The sequence below is a fragment of the Drosophila kikkawai genome, chromosome 2L (assembly GCF_030179895.1).
Source record: "Drosophila kikkawai strain 14028-0561.14 chromosome 2L, DkikHiC1v2, whole genome shotgun sequence".
NCBI classification, from domain to species: Eukaryota; Metazoa; Arthropoda; class Insecta; order Diptera; family Drosophilidae; genus Drosophila; species Drosophila kikkawai.
Genome location: NC_091728.1, coordinates 32,094,390 through 32,118,940, shown reverse-complemented (window position 1 = coordinate 32,118,940; position 24,551 = coordinate 32,094,390). Strand labels below are relative to the sequence as shown.

Here is a 24,551-nt window from a genome sequence, read left to right as displayed (position 1 = left end):
GTAAAACACCCTTTTTTGCGAGAATGAGACCGCTACATATGTAAGCGTCACTTTGTGACAAGTGTAAGATCAGAGAAAATGTAAAACTTCTTTATTTTTTAACAAGATTAAATAAAGATTTCAGCGCTGTTGCTATCAGTATACTACAACCGGGCGCTTGTTGTACGTGGTGAAACCCGGGACCCAGGGGCGTCCCAACATTCTGAAATATTTTGCCATCCGGATTTCTGTGCCAAGGGTGCACAGCGTCTGGACAGCGCTCCTTACCAAGGGTGTGAAGGAGTGAGGAGGAGTATACAGGATAGCTTCAATTGGAGTCCAGATTCGGACGTTTGTAGCCAGTGAATCGCACAAGGGTTGCGATTTTCTGGCCTGTGGAGAGTGACGTCATGGATGATGTAATGGATCGCGAGAGTGGCGATCAGAATGCCGAAGCTATGGGCATTGAGGACGGTTCTGTTGGAAGCTCTAATTGTAGATTCACAGGACCATTTGCGGGCTTCTACGATGGAAGCTCGACTGCACAGACCGTGATGGGGTCGAATCGGTGTGTGCCGCTTCAAAGTGCGAGCACGCCGATCATTGTGAACCAAGCGAGTCACGACATGTTGCAACCAAATGCTGCTACACAGTTTTCTGCGCAGCAAATGAACACAGTGAATGGAAATACATGGACAACGGCACCCTATCTGCAACAGAGGGCTGCACGTGGTCCAATCTTGACGTCTGTTCCCTATGCACGAGTCCAAGGGAACAACGTAGCCCAAGCCGCACCGCCACACGGCGCGTGAACGGTTCCACAACGAAATGAGGTTGGATTCATGGCAAATAATGGAGCACAGGCCGCACCACCAAGGGGCGCGGCAGGATTCATACCTGTTCAGGTCAGGAGCTTATGTTCCCCCCCCCCCCCCCCCGGCGACTCCGAAGCGCTCCCGCTTCTTCAAAGCAGAGAAGAAAACTAGCGATATAATAACAATTGAGTCAACTGTTTTCTTCCATGATAAGTCGACAAAGAAGGCACTGTTCCGATATATACCGGTAACTTTGCACAATGGATCAAGAGCCGTAGATGTCTTGGCCCTTATCGACGAGGGATCATCCTGTACGCTAATGGAGCGCAAGTTAGCTGATGAGCTGGGCTTAGATGGACCAGAAGAGGAGCTCTGTTTGAAGTGGACCGGCGATATGACGCAGACTGAAGCCAAATCCAAACTCGTATGTATCAATGTTTCCGCTGCCGGTTGTCTGGATGTGAAATGTGTGCTGAAAGGAGTGCGCACTGTGAGCAAATTGGATCTGCCATTGCAAAGTTTTGATGATCAAATTCTTAATGATCACAATCACCTAAGATCCGTTCCTGTCTCGACGTACTCAAATGCTAGAGCCCAAATGATCATTGGACTGGATCACATTAAGATCTGTGTGCCACTGGAGGTACAAGAAGCTAATAATGACGATCTTATTGCGGTTCGTTGCCAATTGGGATGGTCTGTTTATGGCCGATGTGGATTGGAGGAAGCCATGCTGCCACGTGTGCTGCATGTCTGCCAGTGTACGTGCGCTACACCAGCACTCGACGAGGCTGTGAAGGCGCACTTTTCGTTGGAAGCTAGTGGTGTGAGCGTTTCCTCAAAACCACTGCGATCGAAGGAAGATGAGCAGTCGCTGAAGATTATGAACCGAACGACGAAGTACATTTCCAATGACAGTCGCTGGGAAACTGGATTATTGTGGAGATACGAGAATGTTGAGCTGCCTGATTCCTATCATATGGCTCTTAGACGTCTCAAATGTCTCGAGTCAAAAATGCTTAAGGATCCGGAGCTGAATGAGTTTCTGACTGATACCATGCGGAACTACGAGAAGAAGGGTTACATTCGAAAACTGCAAAAACGAGAGCTGACTCATAACCAACGTTCTTGGTATCTGCCTGTCTTTGTAGTGGAAAACCCCAACAAAAGAAACGTTTGGTCTGGGACGCCGCAGCACAGGTCGATTGCCTTTGAACGATACACTTTTAAAAGGACCGGTTTTGTTGGTATCATTGATGGGAGTACTGCTGCGCTTCCGCGAGCGACCTGTGGCTGTAACAGGTGACATACGAGAGATGTTTCACCAGATTAAAGTTAGCGCCTCTGATAAATCTTCGCAGAAGTTCTTATGGAGAAATGGAGAAATTGATCGTCCGCCGGATACATATGTAATGCAAGTGATGACCTTTGGCGCTTCTTGTTCGCCGTCGCTTGCCAACTTCGTATTGAGACGCAATGCGGAGCAGTTCGGCGAGAAACATCCCAGCGCGATAAAGGCGATCTTCCGAAACACGTTTGCTGACGACTGGCTGGAGTCGGTAGATACGGGAGATCAGATGATTGAACTGGCAACAAATGTGAAAGATATCCACACCAAAGGTTGATTTGAAATGAGGAATTGGCTTTCAAACTCGAAAAGCGTCCTTCAATCCCTGAATAACTCACGGAAGGCTTCACCAAAATATCTTGGCGTGGAGCAAGAACTTCAGGAGAAAGTTTTAGGCATGTGGTGGCTACCGGAATCAGACATGCTAACGTTCGTCATCCGGCCCGAGTTGTTGCAGAGGTCGGCAACTCACACAAAGCGTCGAGTGTTGAGTATTGTAGTGTCCATTTTTGATCCCCTTGGAATACTTGGATTTTTCAACATCCGCGCCAAAATCATCCTGCAAAATATATGGAGATGAGGAGTGAGCTGCGATGACGCCATTAAACCGGATGAGAATGATTGGATGGCATGATCAAACTAGGAGATCTCCGCATCCCACGCTACATGTACTGTTCAAGTTCCGTCAAAGGGGTGCAGTTGCATGTATTTGTCGATGCCAGCCTGGATGCTTATGCTGCAGTTGCATACCTGCGTGGTGAACATGGCGGCGAGATCCGATGCTCTTTGGTGGCTTCAAAAAATAGAGTAGCTCCATTAAAACCAATATCAGTGCCTCGAATGGAATTGATGGCAGCTGTTTTGGGTCTGCGCCTGGCCAAATTTTTGGAATCGGAGCTGTCAACAAAAATTGAGAAGCGCATATTTTGGACTGATGCGCGAGACGTTCTGTAGTGGATAAAATCCGACGCCCGTAAGTACCCTCAATTCGTGGCCTTACGTATTGGAGAGATTCTTGAAGGATCTGAGATTGAAGATTGGCGCTGGGTATCTTCGGAACAGAATGTGGCGGACCAAATGGACCAAGAAACGCAAAATAAACAGCTCAGCAAGATGGTTTACTGGCCCGGAATTTTTATTGCAAGGCGAGTCGCAGTGGCCATTGTGGTGGCCAGTCGCAAACCGAAAATAAAATATATGAGAAATAAGGAAATTAATTTGTAAACATTGCGAAAATGCAAATCACATTTGAATTCGCATATGCTCACAAGCAAAACGTAGAGTATAGCGGAGAGCGTCGACAGAAGCTTATCTGGTCTGCTCTCGCATACAGCCTACCTGCATAGCGCTAACCCTTTCTCGTGTGCACCGAATGCGTGTGAAGACGGAAAAGGCGAAGAGCGACTGGAAGCACTCCGTTAGGTGAAGTTTGGCAACGCTGCAATTGCGTACAGCTAACTTCTCGAGTCAGAGTTCTCGCTCATTTCATTTTTGGCACTGATAACGTTCGCATGCAAACCGCTGCTGATCGTAGTAATAATAGTGGAAAATTTTCAACCGCGTGGCCGAAAATTGTAAAGTGTTTTCTGGCCAAGGGAAAGGAGTTCACCAGTGCAGAAGGAGTTTCGAAGAAACGAAAACAGCACAAGGGGTAAATATTTCCGTGAAAAGTGCAAATGAAAAGGCATTGTTTAAGTGCATATTTTTGTGTAGGAAAGAGACGGAAGATACGTCGGCCGGCACTTCAGCGCCAGAGCGGCGGCATTACGCCAGTTCTCGGGTGTTGGTCACCGGCTGGTGGAGGTCGCTGGCCAAGATCAGTGCCACAACCGCCGTATTCTTTTGGACGTGCCACGCGCTGATTGCCACGTTTGAGGTTGGAATCGACCTGCGCGCGAGCACGCCCAACACCAATCTGACTTAACCTCAAATTTTGAGCGACACTTGGGCCGCGACAACCGTGTGCCACATGGAGGTTCGGATTTAACCTTAATCCGGCCTGCCGTTCCCAATCAGCCAATCCATCCCAGGCGTGGTGTCGGAGTACCCATGCGGGTTAGGCTACCCTAAGGAACGCGAGGAGGAGGAGAAGGAGCTACGAGCTCCTGCAGAAGCAACGACGATCGGTTGACCGTTGGTTTTGCTGCCGTAATTAGGAGGAGGAGACGAATGGGAGGCGACGCTAGCCTACACTTGACGCGCACGTGCCACGTGCAGCACCATATCCCAGAGCGGAATGAAATAAGGAGAACAGGCCTTTCGTCTGGCAGGCGAAGACGCCAAACCCTTTGTATGCGGTGAATTGATCAGGAGACCTGGAGGAGAATGCCGCAAGGCGGCATCGCCATATGCAGAGCTGCAGCCAATCAACGTTGACGTGTGCTGCAGATCATTTTCTTTGTTTAGGGACTTAAAGCCAATGTGCTAATATGTAGATTTAATTCTTTGATAATTGCGTATACAATATACTGTTTGAATTCAAGTAATGTAAATTTAGAGTCGTTTGATCAAGCAACACAAAAATAATATTTGTCAGAAGTTAACAACATTTCTTGATTAAATCTAGCACAGCGTCTTCGATTGGCCCACCGAACCTGCTTCAACCGGATTTGTGAGTAAGTGAGATCTCTCTTTATAAAAACATAATGATTTCTGACTTTACAAATATATTATATTTTTGTGTATGCATTTAAATAACGAAACGCCATATAATTAGTCGAATGATATTTAAATATTTTTACAATTCGATTAAAAGTAAATTGTAGTAGCATTATGATTAGGAGTTAAATACATCGTAAGCAACAATAAGAATTTTAGGAGTGAATAAGAATTTGTAGACGATAAGATGATGCGATTTGATAACGTTTTGTTATTGTTTTGGGCATTTGGCCAATATGATTGAATTTATGCGATTCTTTGTTTTGATTGATTGATTCTTTTTCCAATATGTTGGAGTAATTTCAATTAGTTTTCGTGGATGCTGCCGCAATGTGAATTATAATATAATAATAAACTTTGATTAAGGGATAACCGCAAACATAATCTCTCGAGTTATAATGGCAGGGAGGGTACAGAAAGGGATGGCGAATAACAGCTAGCCACCCCTACTCCTGGAGTTCTCTTGATTAGCTTACCGGTCCGTCCGCGTATATCAGCATCCGAATATATCCTTTGTTGTTTTGAACTGTAGATTACAGTTAGTGCACTTAAAACTTTTCTTTTGCGTAGTGCAGTGTGTATATAGGGAAGATGAGGAAAACCCACGACAATCCGACGAGCTTAGCAAAGAGCGATGCTAGAAGTGCACGAAACCGAATCTCCTTATACACTAGGTTACCCTTAACCCGGTGAACACAGGCCAGGGAGCCCTGACGGGCAACCGACGATCCTAGTCTGGCTGACATAGAAAGACAAGGGAGAACCGACTAGCTGGCTGGCTACTACACCATCGCGAGCAGGAGTTGACATTAGCAGCGAGTGTGAACTAATGTACCATGATGAGGAAACGCGGGTGAACAAGTCACCCATTGATTCGATTATGCCGGATCCGTTGCGTTTCAGTAGACTTGAGCGTATGCGTGCTGCCCAAAAACGAGTACTGGATTTCCTACGCTATATATGCAAGGAACCGCGTGGGCCTGAACTGGTAAGACTATTCAAACTAAAACGCTATGTGGAAATGGATACTGTCTTTATACGAGCATGCCAAGAAGAAGCGTTTGCTGATAAAATACGCTGTCTAAAGAAAGCAGACGCGAACGAGGCACGATGGAGAGCACTGGACTTGGATTGACTAAAAACTTCCGAATAGCTGGCCAATTAGCGGATCGCTTCCGGAAAAGATGGGTTCGAGAGTATCTACCGACACTTACGAGAAGGACCAAATGGTTCCAGCCGAACCCAAAACCAATTGCTGTGAACGACGTGGTCATTGTCGTGGATGAGACGAGCAAGCAGAACTCCTTGCCGAAAGGAATCGTTGCTTGGTTCATTGCGGAAATGATGGGCAAGTAAGGAGCGCTGTAGTACGAACAACTGAAGGATTCGTAACTCGACCTGCGGTTAAGTTGGCTAAATTGGACATCGTCATGGATGGTAATACTTAGCGTAGCCACGCAGAAGAATTACGAGGTGGGGAATGTTGCGATGCTGGCGAAGGTTCGCTGCCCGCGCTAGATGCCCAATTTGAAAAGGCGGTAATTTAAATTTGTTTAGCGTTGTATAACACTGAAATTGTTCTGACCAACACTAAATTAGTATTGTAAAACACCCTTTTTTGCGAAAATGAGACCGCTACATATGTAAGCGTCACTTTGTGAATTGAAGAGCGGCAAACCACAAGTGTAAGATCAGAGAAAATGTAAAACTTCTTTATTTTTTAACAAGATTAAATTAGCAATAGTCAGCAAGTGGTCTGATGAGTTTGGGTAGCTCCAACGAAACGATCGTCACCATAGCTGCAGCTTGTCTATTGACAAGTTCTTTTTGTTGTTTTTAACAAAAGCCGAGTCTTTGATTTTTATAAAATCAAAGCCGGCTATGACCTCAAGTCCCGCAATTACGAATGCTAAACAAAAACAGGTCGATGTTACAAAACAAAGATTAAAAAAAGATTTCAGCGCTGTTGCTATCAGTATACTACAACCGGGCGCTTGTTGTATGTGGTGAAACCCGGGACCCAGGGGCGTCCCAACAGGGGTCATTGAATTCCTTCGACCACCGTTTAATGAAACCAAGTACACCCCTGGCTTTATTCACCATGCACGAAATATGATCGATAAAGTCGAGTTTAGGATCCAGACGGACACCTAAGTCATCAACCGAAGAGCAGCCGTTTAGCGTATAAGTTGCAGGCTTAGGAGTGACACGGGAGAATGTCATTAGCTTGCACTTAGAGCCGTTTAAGTTTAATAAGTTCACGCAGCACCATGTTTGAAAATTGTTAAGATCTGTCTGTAAGTCTGATTGGCAAGTAGCGTCGTTATATTGCACACAAAGCTTGACGTCATCAGCGTACATAAGTATTCTGGAGTTGGTCAAAACTTCGGGCAGATCATTGATAAATAATGTAAACAGTAAAATGACTCCTTTGCAGGACACCAGATGAAACATAAGAACATTAGATAGCTTATTTTCAAAAAGGACCTTTTGCGTCCTGCCATTTAGATACCATGAGATTCAATTAAGAAGATCAGTCGGAAATCCCATTAAATCGAGTTTCCGAACACGAAGAGAATGGTTAACAGAGTCAAATGCTTTACTGAAATCAGTATAGATTACATCTGTCTGAAAGTTATTTCGGTAGCCCTTTAAAATAAAGGAAGTGAAAGGAAGTTGTAATTTATCTTCGCCTAATAAAACCATGTTGACATGGAGAAATAATTGACCTACACAGGTGCTGCAGATGAGGAGTAATAACATTTTCGAACAGTTTAGGGATGGCCGACAACTTAGAGATACCTCTGTAATTGTTGGCATCCAATTTGCTACCTTTTTTGTGGAGAGGAATAACGAATGATTCCTTCCAAATAAGGGGAAGGTGGGAGGTTTCTAAGGATAAGGTAAACAATTTGAGAAGTGGATTGCACAGGGCTTCGGCACAATTCCTAAGCACACAGTCTGGTATTCCGTCGGGACCTGGTAAAAAACTGGCTAACACGATGAAGATCTATAAGAAGAGAGCTTTCGTTTAAGGTAGGACTGAAGATTTGGTTCGATTTGGGGATGATGTAAGGATAAGCCTGAAGTGGGTCTATTAAGTTGGAGTAAGTGGTTTCAAAAAACTGAGCAAAAAGATCGGCTATTGCCTGATCATTATCTGCTGTTGAATTACCAAAAGAGAGCGAGGACGGATGAATAATGGGTTTACGCTTAGATTTAACAAAATTATAAAACTGTGTTGGGTCCTCAGAAAACTCGGACCTGCAACGAGTCAAATAAATATTGTAGCACTGCGCGTTATACACGTGAAAAGTGGATCGAGCTGATAAATAACTAGATAGGACAATCGGAGAACCGGTACGTTGATATTTAGCATACAGATTTGCTTTTCTATTTTTGAGGTGGGTCAACTCTTTGGTAAACCAAGGGGGCTTGTTTGATGTAAACGGACAGTATAATGGAACACATTCAATAAAAAATGAATTCATACACCATAAAAAATATCCACGGTTCCGCAATGTCAGTGCATGTGTATAGATCGGACCAGTTGTAATCTATTATGAAATTATTCAGCCGTACGAAATCCGTCTTGCTAAAGCAGAAGACTTCTTGGGCTGGACAGTCAGGTTTATCCGTGAAACAGACCCCATGTCGATAGTCACATCGAAAGTGGGATGATAGGGATCTTCGGGTTGCGTCAGGGGCGCCACCTTAGCTAAACTAATTCTTTCCGGATCTAAAACAAAACAAAGATCAAGCAAGCGCTCTAAAGAATTTCGTACATGGTTGACTTGGGACAACGAAATGTCAAACAAGCCAGCAATAAAATCATGATGTGTTGTGGTAAGAAGTGTATTAGTGGAATTATCTAGGGACCAAATAGCCCCTGGGATGTTAAAATCACCAAGAACTACTACATGGTCCCTATCCGAAAGTCGTTTGGAGACCAACTGAATAGCGGAGAGATGGTTCCAATAAATAGGAAGTTCCGACAATAGAGGAATTGCAAGACGTTGATGCACTATGTACAGTAAATATCAAGTGGAACTTGCGACACCAAGCACGTGCTGGTTCTGTTAGCAATTAGTAAACGCGAAGGACTTAAAAAAAAGGATGCGGGGAAACTACTACTGGCGTACTGCCGGATTGGTTGCTTGCATGCGTAAGTAGGTTAAGATTGAAGTTTTTAGTTTTGGGAGGCTATCAACGTTAGATATTATTGTGTACAAATCGTTATAATTTGCACAGAGAACTCTAAAGGGTTCATGCAGTTCAAAGGATGTTCTATAGTGGGGCAAAACTAATGGTAAAAAGGATCTAGTGTTTCTTATTGGTACGTGAAAATTTAGCTGACCGAGCAAGTCAGTACTTTCGACGTCACCACGGATTAAGTTGTATAAGAATGTAATACCTAGCATGGTTCTACGATTAGATAAGGAGGGTAAGTAAATTAGTAAGAGTCTACTAGAATAAGACGGTAACCTCTGGTTTGCATCCCAGTTTAAACCCCGTAAAGCGAAAAGTAAGAAGTTCTTTTGAACCGATTCTATGCGTTTACTATGGACGCCATACTGAGGGCTCCAAACGCAGGATCCATATTCTAAGATAGGACGAACAAGTGAAGTATATAACGTTTTTGTAACATAGGGGTCATTGAATTACTTCGACCACCGTTTAATGAAACCAAGCACACCCCTGGCTTTATTCACCATGCACGAAATATGATCGATAAAGTCGAGTTTAGGATCCAGACGGACACCTAAATCATCAACAATATTAATTTTTTCCAAAGAGCAGCCGTTTAGCGTATAAGTTGCAGGCTTAGGAGTGACACGGGAGAATGTCATTAGCTTGCAGTTCACGCAGCACCATGTTTGAAAATTGTTAAGATCTGTCTGTAAGTCTGATTGGCAACTAGCATCGTTATATTGCACACAAAGCTTGACGTCATCAGCATACATAAGTACTCTGGAGTTGGTCAAAACTTCGGACAGATCGTTGATAAATAATGTAAACAATAGGGGACCCAAATGACTCCCTTGCGGGACGCCAGATGTAACCCTAAGAACATTAGATAGTTTATTTTCGAAAAGGACCTTCTGCGTCCTGCCATTTAGATAACCTGAGATCCAATTAAAAAGATCAGTCGGAAATCCCATTAAATCGAGTTTCCGAACACGAAGAGAATGGTTAACAGAGTCAAATGCTTTACTGAAATCAGTATAGATTACATATGTCTGAAAGTTATTTCGGTAGCCCTTTATAATAAAGGAAGGAAGCTCCAACAAATTCGTTGTAATTGATCTTCGCCTAATAAAACCATGTTGACATGGAGAAATAATTGACCTACACAGGTGCTGCAGATAAGGAGTAATAACATTATCGAACAGTTTAGGGAATGTAGGAACATGTAACGAAAATGGAACTACCATTAACTGATAGCTTCACGCAAAGGAATTCAACATTGTTGGATTCCTCGAAAGTTATTAATTCGGACGTGAGAGTGGAGTCGACCGCTATAAGGACACCTCCCCCACGTCTGATAGGCCGATCCAGCCGGTATACTGTGAACGCAGCTGGAAAAACTTCGGAGCTCAGAATCTCCGGCTTTAACCAGGTTTCTGTGAACACAATAACTTGGGAAGCAAATGTGACGCTGTCTGAATACAATTTAGGAAACTAACTGCGTAAGCCTCTTGCATTCTGATAGGAAATACCAAGGGAGTTGGTTAGTTTTTTGGGACGGAATTGACAGACGTAGAAGGACTTAAAAAAAAGGATGCGGGGAAACTACTACTGGCGTACTGCCGGATTGGTTGCTTGCATGCGTAAGTAGGTTAAGATTGAAGTTTTTAGTTTTGGGAGGCTATCAACGTTAGATATTATTGTGTACAAATCGTTATAATTTGCACAGAGGACTCTAAAGGGTTCATGCAGTTCAAAGGATGTTCTATAGTGGGGCAAAACTAATGGTAAAAAGGATCTAGTGTTTCTTATTGGTACGTGAAAATTTAGCTGACCGAGCAAGTCAGTACTTTCGACGTCACCACGGATTAAGTTGTATAAGAATGTAATACCTAGCATGGTTCTACGATTAGATAAGGAGGGTAAGTAAATTAGTAAGAGTCTACTAGAATAAGACGGTAACCTCTGGTTTGCATCCCAGTTTAAACCCCGTAAAGCGAAAAGTAAGAAGTTCTTTTGAACCGATTCTATGCGTTTACTATGGACGCCATACTGCGGGCTCCAAACGCAGGATCCATATTCTAAGATAGGACGAACAAGTGAAGTATATAACGTTTTTGTAACATAGGGGTCATTGAATTACTTCGACCACCGTTTAATGAAACCAAGCACACCCCTGGCTTTATTCACCATGCACGAAATATGATCGATAAAGTCGAGTTTAGGATCCAGACGGACACCTAAATCATCAACAATATTAATTTTTTCCAAAGAGCAGCCGTTTAGCGTATAAGTTGCAGGCTTAGGAGTGACACGGGAGAATGTCATTAGCTTGCAGTTCACGCAGCACCATGTTTGAAAATTGTTAAGATCTGTCTGATTGGCAACTAGCATCGTTATATTGCACACAAAGCTTGACGTCATCAGCATACATAAGTACTCTGGAGTTGGTCAAAACTTCGGACAGATCGTTGATAAATAATGTAAACAATAGGGGACCCAAATGACTCCCTTGCGGGACGCCAGATGTAACCCTAAGAACATTAGATAGTTTATTTTCGAAAAGGACCTTCTGCGTCCTGCCATTTAGATAACCTGAGATCCAATTAAAAAGATCAGTCGGAAATCCCATTAAATCGAGTTTCCGAACACGAAGAGAATGGTTAACAGAGTCAAATGCTTTACTGAAATCAGTATAGATTACATATGTCTGAAAGTTATTTCGGTAGCCCTTTATAATAAAGGAAGGAAGCTCCAACAAATTCGTTGTAATTGATCTTCGCCTAATAAAACCATGTTGACATGGAGAAATAATTGACCTACACAGGTGCTGCAGATAAGGAGTTATAACATTATCGAACAGTTTAGGGAATGTAGGAACATGTAACGAAAATGGAACTACCATTAACTGATAGCTTCACGCAAAGGAATTCAACATTGTTGGATTCCTCGAAAGTTATTAATTCGGACGTGAGAGTGGAGTCGACCGCTATAAGGACACCTCCCCCACGTCTGATAGGCCGATCCAGCCGGTATACTGTGAACGCAGCTGGAAAAACTTCGGAGCTCAGAATCTCCGGCTTTAACCAGGTTTCTGTGAACACAATAACTTGGGAAGCAAATGTGACGCTGTCTGAATACAATTTAGGAAACTAACTGCGTAAGCCTCTTGCATTCTGATAGGAAATACCAAGGGAGTTGGTTAGTTTTTTGGGACGGAATTGACAGACGTAGAAGGCGCATTGGGCAAATCTGGCCTAGGAAGAGTAATTCCTACAGGCCGCTTTTTCTTTTTCTTACCTTCAAACTCTTTGACAACCACATACTGTGGCCAGGTTTGGGCAGAGAATAGAGTGCCAAAGACTTCATCAGGAACTTTTATCTTGAAAGACAAAATGTTCCTAGGATAAGAAAATTAAAATTTTTCCACATTAATTTATTCTCTATCGACTTTTACTTTGCCTTGGATAAAAGCTATGACATCTTCCGATGTCTGATCAGGGGGAAGCCGCAAAACACATAACTTTTTTGTTGGTGGAATTGCCGTAAGGGGTTTTGGAACGGCATACTGACCCACCATACAACTTTCGGCCGGTAGTCCGGGCCTGATACCCTGCCAGGGACTTGGATTAGGGCTCTGAGAGGACAACAGTTGGGACCCCCCAGTGGACAACCGGGAACTGGGCAAAACGGGGGGCACGGTCTCACCCGCGACGAATTCGGATACCGAATCTTTTTTTGCGCTCGATCTCAGGATTCTTGGAATTTGTCCCGGGGTCGGGGGCAGAGTCGAGGGAATCTACTGTTGAGAGCCTATCACTGGTGGCTGGGATCCGCCTAGATGCTGCACACCAGTTGCGGTTTTTTTACGCCTAGGAGACTCATTTAACAGCTTGAGGCTGAGTATCCAGCGCCAAGAGCATATCTTGAGTTTTGCGAAAACTCGATAATAGCTTTTTAAAACCGATATTCTTGGCTACATCATCTACTGCCCGTGCAACAACACCAATGCACTATGTGCCAACAGGTGACGGTGAGTTCACCGTAAGTAATATTTTTCTTACAATTTTTGGCGAAGCAGACCATATTAAGGGACATTATAAGGACTTACCACTGTACCTCCACTATTTAAGAGAGGCCGCCAGGGATTAAATGCAGCGGCACTAGAAGAGCGGGGGGCAAAGAGCGGGAGAGCGAGAGATAAGCACTGAGTAGAACCGTTTATAGCTGTTGCGGCAACGCAAACAACAACAAACTCTAAAGGCACAAATGGGAATGCAAAAAGAGCAAAATGCAAAGCAACCGCAGCAGCCCAAGCTAAAATGCAATTTAAATTGATTTAAATAGCACAAAATAGACAAGTAGCATGCACACGCGAAGTGAACGGGAATTATTAGAAACACCAATTATTAAATGTTAATAATCCCCCCGGAGGTTTTTAGACAAATTCTACACAAATCGGGAGCGCAAGAAAAAAACACGTCCGTTCACTTTGAAGGAAGAATATTATATGGTTTCAATAAATAAGAAGTTCCGACAGTAGAGGATTGTAGGAACATGTCTGATAGGCCGATTTAGCTGGTATACTGTGAACAAAGCATGAAAAACTTCGGAGCTCAGAATCTCCGGCTTTTACCAGGTTTCTGTAAATACAATACTTGGGAAGTAAATGTGACACTATTAGAGTACAATTTAGGAATCTTACTGTGTAAGCCTCTAGCATTCTGATAGGAGATACCAAGGAAGTTTGTTAGTTTTTTGGGACAGAATTGGAAGACGTAGAAGGCGCATTGGTCAAATCGGGCCTAGGAAGAGTAATTCCAACTGTCCTTTTTTTCCCTTTCTTTGCTTCGAATTCCTTGACAATCACATGCTTTGGTCAGATTTGGACAGAGCATAGTTTGTCAAAGAATTCCTCAGGAACATTTATTTTGAAAGATGAAACTGTCTCGTTGGTGGAATTGCCGTAAAGGGTTTTTTCAAGGCAGGCTGATTATCCGCCTTACCAATTTCGACCGGTTGTCCGGGCCTGACACCCTGGTAGGGAAGTGGGGCTCTGAGAGGACAACTGTTGGGACCCTCCAGTGGACAAAAAAAGATTTGGGCAACACCGGGAGCACCGTGTCTCCCGAGACACATTCGGATACGGAATCTTTTCTAGCACTCGATCTCCGGATTCTTGAAATTTGTCCTGAGGTCCAGGGCTATGTCGAGGGAGGCTGCTGTTGAGAGCCTGCCACGCTGGTTGGAATCCGCTTAGATGCTACACACCAGTTGATCTTCTTGTGCTCACGCGTTGTCTCAATCGGGTTTGCATGCCTTGTGCGTAGACCGATGTTCAAACGTCGTGCTCTAGGCATTTTGAAATATAGGCAGAGCGGTTAATTTAACCTCAAATCCACATAATTTAATTTACACAGTTCAACTCGCCACCTTTTCTGTTGCAATTATTCTTGAAAAAACCGCTGAAATGTATGAGGTCAAGTCCGAATAAGAGGACACTAAGCTTGCCTCAAATTCTACAAATTCCCAAGGCTTAGATGCACCATTTGTTTTACTAAACCATTTGAAAGTGCCCAATATTAAATTAATTAAAATCGGGGATGAAGACAGGCTGGCAATAGCTGAGAACATTCCCACCGCTGCACTATGGGCAAAAAATCGATTTTTTTGGCATTAATTCTAATTTTGAAGATAGAGGCTTGAAACTTTGCAGATATGCCTAAAATATTATGCTTGAATTTCGGTTTTTTTTTTTTTTTTGCAGTTTGACCACGCCTTCCGTTTCGCCCCCTTAAAGCTTTGGGCAAATAGTCTTTGATTTTTAGGCATGAAGTCTGATTCCTAGAATATTTAAGGTAGACGATTAAAACTTTCAACATTTAATTGTAATTTAATTTTCTATATATTTCTTTATGTTAGTTTGACCACGCCTTTTGTAACGCCCCTTTTAAGATATTTTTAAATAAATTAAAATAGTCTTCAATAATACATAGAAAAATTTTAATTTTACTAATTTCGTAGAATATTCTAAATTGTTGTATAATTATATTTTAAAATTTAATTTTGTCTATACCCCTGTAAAATTAAAATAAATGTTAATTACACCTTAAAATCAAATTATACCATCAAACCCATAGGTGGCAATTAGTTTAAAATGCGTGATCTGTAATTGACAAATTACTTCTTTTTAAATTTCCAATATGCGGTCAGCAGTATGATTTAATAAATCTTGAAGCGATACTTCTGCCTTTGTTTCAGAATAAAAAGTTTGCCTGGGTCTACATTTTAATTTTATTTGAGTAAGCGCAGAACACGGTGAATAGATATCGCATCCATGATGCTGAGATATGGCTTTTAAGTTAATGTATTGCCTTTTTGTTAGCCCATTTTCTATTAAGAAGGCTAAGGCCTTATCAAGACTTATTTTTATAACAGCATTCTGCTTAAGTTTCTTTACATTTCCGCTAATATTTTCGTTTCGTAGCGAAAGTGCACTATCCATTTGTTTGGTTTTTTTTGCCGAGACTGAAGTAGCATGCAACAATAATGGCACATTTTCTTTTTCTTTGGCGAGTTCAGATGCTAATTTTCGTTTCAGTCTTGGTCCTGCCACAGCATACGTCAAGAATTTTCGACCAGGCTTATCATGGGTCACGTCCTTTTCCATTACACCAATTTTTAAAGTTGACGCGAGCCACTATGGATGTTTTCAATTGAAGCGGTCTAGATTTCTGTTGCATTTCGCCAATTTCTGATTTAAAAAACCAAAAATCTGCTTCAAAAAAGGAGCAAATGAGCTTTATGTTATTGTGTTCAGATAATATTAGTTGTTAAGTTTGGACAACACAACACATATAACAAAAATATCGAGCTTATAACTTTTTTGACATACCATGACTATTAGATTCCATATAAAACAGTTTTAATTTAATTCACAATTGTTAAGTTATTAAACTGCAAAGATAAACAACTTTTTCGCGATTTTTCTTTAAGGTGTGACCAGATCTTTCTCTTTCGACTTCGTTAAAAAAAAAGTACTAAAAAATAACATTTAAAAATGTTTAAAAATTATATTTGGGGTCCTGAAAGTATTGTTAATCAGGTGAAATAGTTTTTTGTTCAATACAAAACAACAAAAAAAATGTAAAAATGCCAAAATTTCTGACTTTTTGCCCATAGTGCGCTGGTCCCGAATGGATAGTAATTCTGCAGCGATTCGATGGTAGTGTCTACTTACTTCAGAAATACTTGGATCAAAGCGTTGGTGAACTATCCGAGGAATACTGGATTAGTCTTGATCAAGGACTATGGGCAGAGTGGTTAATTTAACCTCATGTCCACATAATTTACACAGTTTAGCTTACCACCTTAAGGACAAATGATGGTTTCCAATTGAAATTGTAGGAAACGAATAACTTTTTTTTTACTTTTTATCACAATTTCGCAAAATTGAACACAATTTCAGTTTGTCTCGTGAAATAAACTAAGCACAGAATAATGGCATGCCATGTATCAGTGATGGCGCTTAATGCTAAAATTACTTTCCCGCTTTTCTTTTGCAATTTTTCCTGAATTTTTTTTACTGCAAGGATCACGAATTCCCTTTCCAACGAATGCAAAACCGTGGAAATCGTGCGTTCTGGAGTAGTAGCATCAAGATGGAAAACCCGACTTATTGTCATATAATAGATTAGGTCTTATTTACTAAAGGAATGAAATAGTTTACTCAGTGGTATATTAATGTTTTCTCCACACCACCACAAGATCATTCTGGCACGTAGTTATTTTAAAAACAATTTATTTCTGAATCCACATCAGGTTTGACCAAAAAAATGTTGCCGTTTTCAACAAGATTTTTCGTTTTGGCGATAGGTCATATGTCCATCGCAAAAAGTAATAGCCAAGGCTATGGAAAGAAACAACCAGGTAAAAATACTTATATAAAATAATACATTAATAATTTTAAAGGAGCGCCGAAAATGTTGTTTATAAATAATAATATTTTAATTGATTATTTAAATGGTTACAATTGACCATCTTAGCGTTAAGCATGTTAGATGCCTAGATTTGCGTAACTCTATCATTTTTTTTTCTGGCTTTGAAATAAGCAATTGTAAATGTAAAAGGCAGTTCTTCACGTTGGTAGCTTTTTACGAAAAAATCAAGTCAGCTGCTTGAGCAATAAGAAGCAATGAGAAAACGAAACATTCCGTTAGCAATCATTTTTTGAAAACCGGAGCAGATAAAAACAAAATCGTACGATTTTGCTCAAAACGAAAACAAAAAAATTTTACGATTACCGGAGCAGGCCTGTTTGTTTACATTTTCGAAGTGAACGGTCAAATTTTCACTGTTAAGAAGAAATCAGAGTTGCACCGAAAAACTATCGCCTAACTATCGCCAACAAACGGTGGATATATTTAGATGCAATCTAATACTGTGCGCATCTGTGAGGAACGGTTGGGATATTTCGCAGATGCGAAACTCGTGTTCCCACAGAGCTGCGTCACAGTGCATCTGCATCCGATTACAACCGATCGATCAGCTTTGGCTCATAAAAACGAATAAAAGAATGAAAAATGAACTGTTTAGGCTGTCTAACAACAGCAAAAGCGCAGATAGCGTCAGATTTTATCCGCACTAACTTAAAATGAATTAGATAACGAGGAATTTGAGTTTCTCTAATGATTTATCTTTAACAAAGGGCAAATTAATCGAAGAGTGTGTATAGGTTGTATAGGCTTCCCAAATCTATAAAATAAAGTAGAGGTAGGCGTTTTCTTTTAAATAGTAGCAATTGGGGACACTTTGAGCCAAGAATATAAAAAAAAAACACAATTTTAAGCATGCTTGTAGCTTTGGCGCCACATTTTAAATTTCATTTTTGATGGGTCAAATTTTCACTGTTAAGGAGAAGAAATCAAAGTTGCACCGAAAAAATATCGCCTAACTATCGCCAACTAACCGTGGTTTGACAAAATTCGGAACGGAAAAACCTTATGGACCGCTTGTTCAACGGACGGTGGATGCGCTTTGACGGTGTGTGGGAAGATCCCTGTTGGAGCAGTAGATTATAATATTATTGTTAGAAATGAAATTAAATGGAAAAAAATTTAAAATATGAAATGTAAACAATGTAAAAAGCTTATCAGTTTGCACGTTTGCACTCAGCTGAGCTGAATAGCCGAACCGAGGCAAATTCAGATGCTGCTCGAGTAGTAGCCGATTAAAATTTAGAACTGCTAGCTGCGCCAGCGCAATAAACTTCTGTGCGACTGCAGTTTTTTCGTTGTCTTTTTCTTTGCCCCCGCCAAAGGAAATTCCCCAGCTAGGCCGCTCGATGCTTGTCGCCTTTTTTTTTTTTTTTTAATAATTGGTCCGGAAAACTCTCACGGATTTTCCTTTTAGCGCCCGAACAGGGACTACGACTAGCTTTTCGATTTTCGCGTCGGAAAAACGAACAAAAATAGTGAATTTTCGTCGTTTCGGCACTTGTTCTGTTTTTTTGCATATTTTGCGAAAAAACCTAGCTGCGTGTATTATTACATAGGCATTATATCGCTCTGCAATGGGAGAAGTCGAACCTCAGCAACTTATTCAAGGGGATTTCAGTGGGTATTGGCATTCATCTCAACTACCAAAAATGAATCTGCCGAAGTTTAGTGGAAAACATTCGACTACAAAAATTTTATAAGTCTTTTTGAGAGTTTAGTTTATTACCACCCATCTCTAAAAAATATAGAAAAGTTCAACCATTTTCTTACATGTCTAACAGGTGATGCATTAGGAACTGTAAAGGCGTTTCAAATTTCGGAGTTAAATTTTGAGAAAGCATTAGCTAGTTTGAAAACGGGTACGTCAATAAATGTTTGATTTTTTTCGACGCGATTTCCCAGTTGTTTGACCTCCCTCAGGGATCGAAACCCTCTGCATCAGGCTTGAGGTCTCTTGTTAATGAAATATCGGCTTTGTATGCATCATTGCAGTCGTTGGGTAGTAAACAGGAGATAAATAACGTAATTTTTATTCTTACAGCTATGTCCAAGGTAGATCACACAACAGAATCCCGATTTTAGGAGCAGCTAGATTATAATAAGTTGCCAACATGGTCTGTGTTGGGATTTTCCCCCCAACGCAGGTGCATGAGTATCCAGATCAAATAAGTACACTTAAGCCGTTCGGGATTAATACATAAGATTATTATAATATATGGAGAACAAAAGGTACGCGCAAGATCGACTGCTCTTTTCTAGATATTTCGCCGCGAATGCCGAAAATCAAAATGATATTAAATTGGCCAAACGGTTCCCAGATGGGGTTACCAGATTGGTACTTTGAATAAGGTGCTTAATTCGAAAACACCCCCTCAAAGTAGCAATCGTATACTACATATTTGTTATGCCTAGAGAAAGGATACAATTATTATGCTTGCTACTGCATAATCCTTTGGTGAGGACATCAGCGGGCATCTTCTCAGTCAGCATGTACGCCACCGTGATATCACCACTCTTCTCCTTCTCTTGTATGAAGTGGTGTCGGACATCAATGTGTTTAGTCCGGGGATGGAAGCCGAACCCCTTCACCAGTTGTTGTGCGCTCTGGTTGTCGTTGAAAATTCGGATGGAATCACAAGTCGATCCGATCCGGTTAAGGAGAGCCTTAACCTCCTTAACGGCTTCCGACATCTCCAAGTACTCTGACTTAGTACTCGACAAAGCCACGGTACGCTGCTTACGCGCCTCCCAGGATATGGAAGCACCTGCCAGGATGAATGCTTGCCCTGAATAAGAGCGACGGTCGGATAGGTTGGACCCCCAATCCGCATCCACAAGGCCGTAAAGGTCATCTCCAGTCTTCTTGAAGAGTAACCCAAGCATCTTCGTACCCTTTAAGTACCGTAGGATACGCTTCGACGCCTTCCAGTGCTCGGCTGAGTAGTTGGAGTTGAACTGACTCAGGAAATTCACTGCGAACGCGATATCTGGTCGCGTAGAAACTGCAAGAAACATAAGAGAACCAATTAAGCTTTGATCAGGATACCGTTTCATATCTCCTCGTCTGGGTTCTCTGGTCGCTTCAGTGCTGATTTGGACTCGATCGGGGTGATTGCCGGCTTGCAGTCTTCCATGCCGTATTTTCGAAGGATAGCGTCGATGTACTTCTCTTGGCTCATGAAAACTGTCTGCTGCCTCGCATTCTGTTTGAACTCGATGCCCAAGCATGTTTTGACTGGTCCAAAATCCTTCATCTTGAATGGTGCTCCCAAGTGAGCTTTGGTTTCAAGCAGCCAATTAGGATAATTTGACGCCAAATGCAAATCATCAACATATATGGTGACCAGTAGAAACTTTCCGTCTCCTTGCTTGACAAACAGGCATGTCAGTTGGGTTAAGTCCGATTTGCTTAAGCTTCTCTGTAAGCTTGCAATACCAGCGAAGTCCTGATTGACGAAGTCCGTAGAGTGCCTTTCGTAGTAAACAAACAGGATCTCTCATTTGTTTTAAGGATTTTCTCCAAAAACATGCTGCCTTTCTAAAATCTGTCGTTGCTAACTCCTGCTTCGATCCGATTTTCGCGTCTGATTCCTGCTGCTCCATGAACTCGCTGAAACCCTCAGGTATATCCATGAATACCTGCTCCTCTAGCTCACCGTTGAGGTAGGCAGTGACGACGTCCATTTGGTGAATTTCCATCTGAAATTCTGCTGATAGAGCAACCAATAGTCGCACTGATGTAAATCGCGCTACAGGTGAGTAGGACTCAAAGAAATCCAAGTGTTCTAGACTTATCCTTCGAAACGTCTTTGAGCTGTCAAAAATCTACGCCAAATCACATCCGGTGGCATCAGAGGTAATTTCGAGCGACTTTTACGTTGACGATATGCTCACAGGAGCGAACAGTTTGGACGACTTGGAAGTGATTCGCAAGGAAGTCACTGAGGTTTTGGAATTAGGGGGTTTCCATTTTCAGTTTGATGACTAACCAGGGACCGCTTATATTTAACCCTCTAGTGCAATGTTAAAAACACCGTTATTTTATTATTTTCATTCCTTTTCACACGGTTTTGCGTTTTTTCTAATTCAGGAAAGTCCAAAAATTAAGTTCGTTGCGTTTGGAATACATAGTAGAGCCAGCGCAAGCTGCTGTATTCATTTGAAGTTGAAAATTTGTGCAAATCGGACAAAATAATTATTTTGTAGGAAATGCAACATTTAAATACTTTTTTTAAAAATTGGAAAAAAATTAGAAAAAAAAAATTGTACTGTTTTGCTGACAGTCTCAATAACATTTATTTATTTTATTTTATTTTTTTTTTTTCGCGCGGGGTCCTGCTTCCACCTCCCGCCCAACCGACCGAGGGGCGCAGCCGTGTGACGTACGGCACGAATCGCGAACTAGATAGACGCGTTAGAAGGAAAGACGAAAATGAACGAGGAATCATTAGAGAACAAAATATAATATAAAATAACTAAATCTAATATAAATATATTGGTAAATAAAAACGCATGCAAAATTAGGACAGTATTCTATAAGTATATAACTATATAAATAAATAAGTGAACAAAAATAAAAATAAAAAAAATATTAATATTATTGCTACACTACGAGATAACTACTACAAGTCATGCAAAAATAAATAAATAGGTAAAATAAAATAAAAACGCATGCAAAATTAAACTACGGTGCTACACTACGAGCTAACTCTACAAGTATTAAATTTTTTAATATGGAAGGGTTTTCACTACGAATAATAATATCAGAGAGGCGGTTGTAATCCGTACATAAAACCCTAAAGGGTTCATGTACTTCAAACTCTCGCCTACAATGATTTACTACTAAAGGGATAAGGGTTCTAGATGTTAGTCGAGGAACGTGGAAATTGAGCTGCCACAAGAGATAGGGGCTCTCAACCTCACCGTTTATTAGGTTATGAAGGAATACGACACCGTACAACGATGCTTGTACGGTTAGCTAGCGAGGGTAAGTTAATTAATAGAAGTCTACTGGAATAGGATGGTAGTCTCTCTTCAGCATCCCAAGGTAGGCCACGGAGGTCGAAAAGTAAGAAGTTTTTTTGTACAGATTCAATACGGTTAATATGGACTCCGAATTGAGGACTCCAGACGCATGAACCATACTCCAATATAGGGCGAACTAACGAAGTAAAAAGGGTCTTCGTTATATAGGGGGAATCGAATTCCTTCGACCATCTCTTAATAAAACCGAGCATGCCTCTGGCTTTATTAACCATGCACAAAATATGTTCAGAGAACGAAAGTTTAGGGTCTAAGCGAACGCCTAAATCATCAACAAGAGATATTCTTTCAAGAGCGCAATCATTTAGCATATAAGTGGCAAACTGGGGAGTGACACGTGAAAATGTCATCAGCTTGCATTTAGAGCTATTGAGATGTAATAAATTAGCACGACACCATGCTTAAAAGTTATTAAGATCCGATTGCAGGTCTGACTGGCAAGAGCTGTCCTTATACTGCAAGCATAGTTTAACGTCATCAGCGTACATAAGTACTCTAGAGTTCGTTAGAACCAGCGGGAGGTCATTGATAAACAATGTAAATAGCAGCGGGCCGAGGTGGCTAACTTGTGGGACGCCAGAAGTGACTCTGAGGAATTTGGATAGAGCATTTTTAAACAGAACCTTTTGAGTTCTGTCACTCAAAAACTCAAAATCCATTTAAGAAGATCGTCTGGAAACCCGATTGAGTCAAGCTTCCTTACAAGAAGAGAGTGATTAACCGAGTCAAAGGCTTTACTGAAGTCTGTGTAAATCACGTCGGTTTGAAAGTTACGTTGGAAACCTCTAATATCGAAAGAGGTGAGTTCCAGGAGATTTGTAGTGGTCGATTTTCGCCTCATAAAACCATGCTGACATGGAGAAATTACTGATCTGCATAAATACTGCAAGTGAGGAGTAATTACATTCTCGAAAAGTTTTGGAATTGCCGACAACTTAGAGATTCCTCTATAGTTGCTGGCGTCCGATTTGCTACCTTTTTTGTGGAGAGGAATGATAAATGATTCCTTCCAAATAAGGGGAAATTCTGAGGTTTCTAAAGATAAGGTAAACAATTTCAGAAGGGGATTGCACAGAGCTCCAGCACAATACCTGAGCACGCAGCCTGGTATTCCATCGGGACCCGGTGAGTAAACTGGTTTTACACGATGAAGATCCGAACTAAGGGAGCTTTCGGTTAAAATAGGACTGAAAATTAGGTTCGATTTGGGCAAATTAAAAGAGTAAGTCTGATCTAAGCTATTTGAGGAACAATACGTAGTTTTGAAAAACTCGGCAAAGAGATCTGCGATGGCCTGGTCAGAGTTTGCTGTAGCGTTCTTGAACGAAAGCGATGAAGGATGTAAGTTGGGTTTTCGCTTAGTGTTAACAAAGTTATAAAACTGTTTCGGGTCCTGCGTAAACTGAACCCTACAACGAGTTAAATAACTTTTATAACACTGCGCGTTAAGCACGGTGAAATCCGACCGAGCACTAAGATATCTTGAATGAACAGTGAGAGATCCGGTGCGTTTATAGCGATTATAAAGCCTAGACTTAACGTTTTTTAGGCGTGTCAGCTCTTTGGTGAACCAAGGTGGTTTACTAGAAACCGACGGATAGGCTAAAGGAACACACAATGCAAAGAACGAATTCATGGCACTGTAAAAAATATCCACGGCGGACGCCATGTCAGTACATCTGTAAAGTTCAGACCAATTAAATTGGGAAATCAAGGTATCTAGCCTTTGAAAATTTGCTTTAAGAAAGCAGCGAACTTTAGTCGCTGAGCAACTCAAATCAGGTTTGGTCTTTACGACAGTCCCCAAATCGATGGTCACTTCGAAAGTAGGATGGTAAGGGTCTTCGGGAAGCGTCAATGGATCGACTCTTGTTAAGTTTACACCTACAGGATCAGAGACGAAACACAGATCTAGTAGGTGATTTAAAGAATTTACGACATGGTTAACTTGGGACAACGAAATGTCAAGCAAACCATCTATGAGGTCATGCTGTACCACAGTTTGGAGGACATTGGGCGTACCATCTGATGGCCAACGAGCTCCAGGTATATTGAAGTCACCTAGAGTTACTAATTGGTCTATATCCGAAAGCATGTTGGAAACGGCCTGAATTGCCGAAAGGTGTTTCCAATAGATAGGCTCTTCAGCAGATGGAGGAACGTAAGAACAGGTGATATAGATAAAACTACCTGGAAATGATAGTTTTACACAGATAAATTCAATATCTGTGAGGTCGTCAATTTGAACCAGTTCGGAAATAAGGGTGGAGTCAACGGCAGTTAATAATCCACCTCCTCGCTTGGAAAGACGGTCCAATCTATAAGTTGTGTACTTACCCGAAAAAAATTTCGGAGCTGAGAATCTCCGGCTTTAACCAGGTTTCGGTAAACACAATCACCTGGGATGCAAACGAAAAGCTATCAGAATATAATTTAGAGAGCTTGCTGCGTAAGCCTCTAGTATTCTGATAGGAAAGTAGGAGGGAGGTATTTAGTTTTTTGGCACTGCCGTGACGCCCGCAG

At 41.5% G+C, this 24,551-nt stretch overlaps 3 protein-coding genes across 3 annotated transcripts in view; 2 read left to right on the top strand and 1 right to left on the bottom strand.

Annotated features, from left to right (window-relative positions):
* Positions 1-24,551, bottom strand: part of LOC121503218 (inactive dipeptidyl peptidase 10) — a 450,148-nt gene that overhangs the window by 199,960 nt on the left and 225,637 nt on the right. The gene's annotated exons all lie outside the window — the stretch shown is intronic.
* LOC138928681 (uncharacterized) lies at positions 822-2,419 on the top strand. The gene is made up of 3 exons (XM_070286177.1): positions 822-884; positions 1,009-1,873; positions 1,965-2,419. The coding sequence occupies exons 1-3, from the start codon at positions 822-824 to the stop codon at positions 2,417-2,419; spliced, it is 1,383 nt and encodes a 460-aa protein (XP_070142278.1).
* LOC138928679 (uncharacterized) lies at positions 2,773-3,096 on the top strand. Its single transcript, XM_070286173.1, has one exon. It carries the CDS (start codon positions 2,773-2,775, stop codon positions 3,094-3,096), a length of 324 nt encoding a protein of 107 aa, XP_070142274.1.

Coding starts and splice junctions, on each gene's coding strand:
- LOC138928681 (XM_070286177.1), top strand. CDS start 822: ATGGCAAATAATGGAGCACAGGCCGCACCACCAAGGGGCGCGGCAGGA. Junction 885..1,008: donor CAGGATTCATACCTGTTCAG/GTCAGGAGCTTA, acceptor TTCCATGATAAG/TCGACAAAGAAGGCACTGTT. Junction 1,874..1,964: donor GCGGAACTACGAGAAGAAGG/GTTACATTCGAA, acceptor CCCCAACAAAAG/AAACGTTTGGTCTGGGACGC.
- LOC138928679 (XM_070286173.1), top strand. CDS start 2,773: ATGATCAAACTAGGAGATCTCCGCATCCCACGCTACATGTACTGTTCA.